At 37.8% G+C, this 6,919-nt stretch overlaps 1 protein-coding gene across 2 annotated transcripts in view; it reads right to left on the reverse strand.

The window, feature by feature from the left end:
- cntnap2a (contactin associated protein 2a) overlaps positions 1-6,919 on the reverse strand; it is a 385,507-nt gene that overhangs the window by 177,669 nt on the left and 200,919 nt on the right. For both annotated transcript variants that reach the window (XM_005912066.2, XM_005912065.2), the window contains exons 5-7: positions 6,792-6,844; positions 5,979-6,129; positions 5,193-5,377 (exon numbers count right to left, since the gene is read on the reverse strand). In XM_005912066.2, the coding sequence (XP_005912128.1) occupies positions 5,193-5,377; positions 5,979-6,129; positions 6,792-6,844 (389 nt within the window). The remainder of the gene's footprint in view (positions 1-5,192; positions 5,378-5,978; positions 6,130-6,791; positions 6,845-6,919) is intronic.

The following is a 6,919-nucleotide window of genomic DNA, read 5'->3' on the forward strand; positions in this document are numbered from 1 at the left end:
ACGTTAAAGTGCCAAGCCATAGCTGCACTTTGAGGTTACATCAATATTGCAAAAACTTTGTGTTAGATACGGTCCTTTAAATTGCTGGGGCTCAAAAGTAATTGGCTTGACACTTGGTTACTAAAAGTTTCTAAGGCAGTCGGTTGTCATTTCAGTGTTAGTTCATGCACAGAAGAGCTCACACATGGCTCAGAGTTAATTAAGAGTTGAGCTTTGACCTTTAGATTGACTCAGTATATAATCAAGTGACCACAGAAGTGGAAAAATGGTGATAGTAAATGTTTATCAGAAAGATTTCAAAGGTAGTTGATTTTCAGAGTGTTTTTTGTCTTAAGGAAATAATAGAAAAAGGCCAACAAGCAGATCGGAAAATCATCTGCACGGTGTAAAAACTCCCATTTTGAGTGCTGGGATGTTTCTAGAATGGAGCTATGAGATGGCACACCTCTTGACTATAGAACTTGTGCACTCATACAATAATTGTTACTTAAGCAGGCAATCTAAATATTTTTTTCCTAATTTGAAAAACAATTATTCAACCAAAAATTATGTCTAAAACTTGTGCAGCTCCACATTTCATATAATAAATGCATGGTTGAACACAGGGCAGCACACGAGCCTTAAAATCATGCCTAATTTTTTTAAGTGTGAATTTTCTACACTAATTTTATTTCTGATTAAATATTGTGATTTCCTGTGGGCTCCTCTGTTTTATTGTCAGTCCCTCCTGTCTCACCCCATTTAGAAAATCCTGGAAACATCCCAAGATCTCAATCTGATGAAGCAGCAGTCCGCTTGCTGAAAGTCAGACAAAATACAAAGAGACCCCACAGGCAAAAAAGATAAATAAACAAACAAAAACAAAGGTGACTTCAGTATAGGCCCGAGAGAGCATCACAAGGGATGATACAATATGTCCAATGATGCCTGTGGGTAAACGACTTTGGCAGTCATTTACTGTAACACATTTTTCACTCAATATTCACACAGACATAAAATAATTACTGTGACTTCATCTGTATAGTATGTGTCCAATTAATCTGGCCCTTCAGCTTCCCCCACCACATGCCCACCATTATTATTGACTTATTGACTTATTATTGACCTACTATAAAGCTCAAATTAAAGTGGAAGCACTTGAATGTAGGAGCCATTATTTTAGTAGAGAGCCTGAATAGGGAAAAAAAGAGCGTATAAAAATATTTTAGTTTTTCCATTCATGGTACCATAAATAACTTTTTTACAATGACAAAAAAAATAAAAATAAAAATACATTGTTTGTTTGAGAGACTCATAGCTTCTCTATCTAATATGACTTTTGAAAATTTGGTGACACTATGTTGTGTAAATATTGCAGGTCCTCTTTTAAACACCAGGTGTAGGGTGCTCTTATAGAATAGGAAAGCGCAATATAAGAAGAGTAATGTTGTTACTTGTGTTATGAAGGTTCTTTAGTTATTTATATTAGGCAAACAGAAAAACAATACTCACTAATATGAAAGAAAAGGTTTTCTTCCTCCGCACTTCCGCTACAATCAGCTAATTTTGTCTTTGTGCGGGAGGAGGAAAATGAGGAGGATTTCAATCATTGTTTGAAATCCTCACGACCAAGCGATTGATGATCGGGAGCTGGTCGTGAGGTGTTAATCGCGTCTCGTTACCCCACGTATACTACACGATGCACGACGCACGATGAAGGCCAAAATCGGGCCGATCACCAAATCGGTCGCACGACTCAAAAATCGTCTCAAAATGGGCCAAAAATCGCACAGTGTGAGCCCAGCATTAGAGCAGCAATGTTTGTTCGCTCAGAGAAAGAAAAAAAAAGGCTGCAAAAGTACAGGGAGGAATGGGAAAAGGAAAACACCTGGCTGGGAAAATGCACGATAACACCTTTAAAGCGCACTGCACTGTGTGCCGGCGCACTTTTTCCATAGGCATGCTTCTAGTGGTGGGCACATGAAGAACATGAGGGGCGTGAAAGCTCGGGGAACCCTTAACCAATTTTTTGTCCACCAGGCCACGGCAGAAGCAGATATGGTATGTAAACACTGGTTTGTTTTTTTAAACCCTCTGGTTAAGGTTAATATGGGCATGTGCAGTGAATATCAGCGCTATGTGGCCAGAAGTGTGATAATATAATTTATTTTGTGTAATAAACAACTGCAAGGATAGATGATTACAACAAATAGATGACTAATACATAAAAGTAATACATAGATGAATAATGATGATGAGTTAAGATGCGTAATCATGGGAACAAGCGGGTTTACAAACAGGAGCAGCTGATTAGCATTAGAAAAGCTGAAATAATACCTCAACTGAAGCCAATTGTACTAAATGCACTATATGTGCACTGTTACAAGAATATTTTTCGTTCTATTGCTTTCTATTAATTTATATAATTTTAAGTTAAGCAGGACAGAGTTCTTTTAAAGAAAGATTTACTTATATTCTCAAAAGTTAAGCATGACAGGCTTCTGTTTAAGAAAGAGACCTGTTTTACTGTGTTAATGTTGTCATTTTGAGCTAAAAATAAATGGCTAAATGATCATTTGTTTCCCATATGGTCATATCACAAAGAATATGCATCTGCTTAAATCAAATTCAAGTCAAATGGTTAAAAAATAATTTCACACACAAAAAAAAGAGCACAAAATTCACCACACTGGGAAGGTGAAGACAACTGGGTTGCCCGGCCCTGGCCACGAGGTGTCCCTTATTTATTTTTCAGGGAGTTGGCAACCCTAAAAATGGTAGAGGGCAGATATGGACTTTATTTTTATTGCACACAAGGATGCAATGAGCTGAGATGCAGTCTGTATTCAGGACAACAACAATTGTTTTATGCTGCTAACAGAACTTTGGCTCTTTGTAAACGTCTGCTAGACAGCATGCTAACACAAAGCTAGCTAAAACCCCAGAGTGATTATAAAGCTGAGTGAATACTGACACCAGCCCGGCAGCCAGACCCTGAACTTCAACATATAACCAAAGCAGTAATAAGCATTAAAGGAGAAACATGGTCTTTTTGGGAGAACGGATGTGCTGAGAGGAGCATTCAGGTGTGAAGATGAGGGCTAATAAACTGGCACCTGATGGGAAGCACTGAAGAACAGAGGACTGCTAAAATGTAAACTGGGTTTCATATTTGTTCTACAGTTATACATGTGTTTGTTTTTTTTTTCCATTTTACACACAACTCTGAGCCCTGAAGGAAGCCAAAATGATGGAGGGCAGTGTGCAATTACCAGTCGATGTGTCTGTCTGTCTGTTTGTGTGCATGTGTGTTGTTGCTTGTGCTGTGTGTGCATCTGTGGTGACGCTCCAATAGCCTTAGTAATTACTGCCAAGGGTAGACACAAATGCACCCGGATATTTAGTCTACAGCCCTAAATGGGAGCAGAGGACGCACATACACACAAACAAAGATGCACACAAAATAGAGTGTGCAGACTAAATGTACTGAGTACAGTAGTACACTTGACTAAAAGCTGGTCACAAACTGTAGATAGACTTAGTCAGGCAATGACATTGGTAGAATCTATTTAAGGTTCACCACAGACACACCACACACATGCACACAAAGCCTTCTGGTATACCCTTGTTGTATAGATTTCCCTCCAGATCCCTTAATTCAACAGCTTCAGTTTTAATTGGACTGTGGTTTGTCCTGCCCCATTTCTCAGCATCCTACTTAACAGTGGAATAGATCAGGCATATCAGCAATACCTAGCAAAGGTCAAACACTTACACACAACCACATCAATAAAAACACAAACACACAGACATACACATCCTGAAAACCTTGTGTGTATTCAAAATTGCACACGTGCATGTGCACTCTCACATTACAAACAAATTTCTTACTTGTATGTATCCCATAATCAGTTTCCTGTTATAGGTATTATTAGCTGAGCGAGTTGCATTTCATTAGCTGATGTTCATTATGCCAATTTTATCGAGTAGCATGATAGCTGAGTGTAAAACCAATATCTAATTTCCTGTGTGGCTTTATTTTACTGTACTGATCACTTGTGATGAGCAGTTTAAATGCAGTTGCAAATTAGAAAACAGCACAAGGGCATAAGGCAGCAAGTGAAGAAAGGAAGCAAACACAGACAAATGCAACCTCATGCTTACAACTGCTCACATTGCGGCATTCTCTGCAAAATGTCACCTAAACCAGAATCATTAAGCTCCAAAATCCAAATACACACTGGCATAACTGTTAATGAATGAAACACTGCAAGATACTTCATGCAGTCAATTCAAGTCAGTTGGGTGTATTAGATGTGAATGGGAAAATAAAGATAAGACATTATTTTACAAGTAGAGATTCAGCTTGGTATTTATAGTCTACCTACAAACATTAAGACTGCACTAATGGCAGCATTCAAACTGGACAATTATTGAGTCTGATAGATTTTGACTTAACCTTTTGGGGGATTTTGGCAAAGTCCGCAACATTGTACAGTACAATGTGATATATCCTGGATATTTCCAGGACGGCATAAGAACTGCATTTGCACACCTTCTGACTTTGTTTGCACATAAAGTTTGATCCTAATTAATAAATAGAGCTAAACTTATTTAATTAAATACTTAACTTTAAAATTGTTTTTGTAAATAATTAGCCAAACCAAGTGCCCAGTTTGGTCCTACACAGTGCAGTGACTATTTGCTGGATGAGCAGGATCTCTAACAGATGTTGCACGGTTACAATTAACAACCATATAGCTGAAGAACTAAGAACACGTCTGTTTCTTCTTTGCCTGGTAACCAGTCATCCGTATAATAGGCAGCTGGTCTTGGCTGACATTATGTCACCATCATAAGTTGCTTCAATACCAAGACTACCTATCAATGTTATGCTGTTGAATCATTTGGCGTTTTTTTCTTTCTTTCTCTTAACTATTAGGTTTGCAAGCCAACCCTATGGACAGACAGAAGGAGATCAAGCATGCATTACAAATGCACATCTTCAAGTGATCTGACTGGGACTTCTAAGGAGCTTTGGGAGCAGTTTATGGCTGCTTGGACACAACCTCAAAAGCACTATCAGTCAAATTCAAATGTCATATAGTTATTCATATTTATCATGGCAGTGGCAGAAAATCTTGAACTTTTCAACTTTCTCATATTTCCTTATTGTTTGTGTTATTATGTTTATTGGCTTCATCTCGACTTACTTCATAGTCCAAATCGAGGTGGTCAAACTCTCCATTAGTCCTGAAGTGCTGAGTGTGTCTGTCCAAGGTGAAGTTCACATTGCGACGGTAGCGTTCAATCACTACTGAGTGCCAGTGATTGTCATCCAAGAGGCTCCCTGTGGTCACAGAGGTATGACCCAGGATCGAGCCATACTGATTACTGCCTGTAATAAACACAGCATAAGCCTTAAAATGCAGACATGAGAGCGGCGGCTGAATTTGTAAATACAAAAAATGGTGTGACCAGGTGCTGTAAAAATAAAACAAATATGTCACACACAAGCAAACACAACATTTTTTTTTACTGATTTCATTTAATTTTAAAGTCTAACTTTAAATGATGTCTGCAGTAAGACATCCTTGGTGTGTCAGACACACTTCTGGTTAACAGTGAATCATGATTCACACACATATGGATGGTATGGGCTTTTGTTTCCTTTATGAAGAGGGGGAAATTGTGTATTAGAATCTTAACTTTTCCCTTGACTAATATAATTTCAACAAACCTCCATCAGTATATCCATTGATCCCATCAAAGCACAGCAAAGTGTTATTTTTTGTATCCCAATTCATTTCCATTATTTCCCAGCTAGACACACATTGATGGAGGTTTCAAAACATCCTCACATGTTTAAACATCACTGTAAAGCAAGACATGTCTGAGGCTGATACCGTAAAGACCTAAATCCTAAACACTGTTGGAGAAGGATCACTATCAAGAGAAAGTTGCTTTTTCTAACTCTGTGGCATTTATTTGTTACCCACCCAGGTTTATCTGCAGCAGCAGCTTGGCTTTACGGAGTTCCAGTGTGATATAGTCTCCCTGCTGGCCTTCCCCATGGAGAATCACACCCTCACTTTCTGATGTCTTAAACCTCAGTGCGATCACGTCCTTAATGATCTTCATCTTCTTCACCTGTGTTAGCAAACACCAATGACTTTGTGTGATTGTTTGCAACACTGGTAACTAATTTCTGATTAGATTAAAATGAAACATTATGTAAAAAAACAACAACAACAACTTTTCACTTTAGAAACTTTTATACTTGGTAACAAAACAAGACAATTTTCACTACCCAGTGTTCTGTTTGCCTGTTCAAAATCTACATCCATTTATTTATATATAGTTCTCATAAAAAATGCCAGTTTATCGTGATACATCTAAGTTTTTATTTTATGATCTAGCCTATATAATATGCAGGTATATGCTGTGTACCAACTAACAAGACTCCAGACTCCAAGACTTCTATTTAAGGGCAATAGTTTTAAACACGTATAGGATCCCAAGTCTTGATAAAACACAATGACAAACAAAATACTGAAACTCTCTGTTAAATATGTTTTCCAATGTTTATTAAAGGACTGCCATAAGTTTGTGTGACTAGCAAAGGAATGATCAATATAACCAATACCCTCTACTAGAATTCATTACAGGATCTAGTCTCCATGTTCTACAATGACCGAGTCAATATTGCTTTTTATATTCCAGTTTATTCAAAATCGAATATCCAATTCCAATCCAATAATTTTGAATATCCAATTTTAAATATTCGACTACTGAAGTTGAAATTTGGGTACCTTAAAACGATATGAGATCACACCCTGCCCATCAAAATTGATGATGTCTGCCCCTAAAGGAGGAAGATGGAATTAAAAGACAGGAAGAGAGAGAGAGAGAGAAAGAGAGAGAGAGAGAGAGAGAGAGA

Source organism: Haplochromis burtoni, unplaced genomic scaffold, assembly GCF_018398535.1.
Source record: "Haplochromis burtoni strain Fernald_Lab_line unplaced genomic scaffold, NCSU_Asbu1 Contig_1, whole genome shotgun sequence".
Classification (NCBI taxonomy): domain Eukaryota; kingdom Metazoa; phylum Chordata; class Actinopteri; order Cichliformes; family Cichlidae; genus Haplochromis; species Haplochromis burtoni.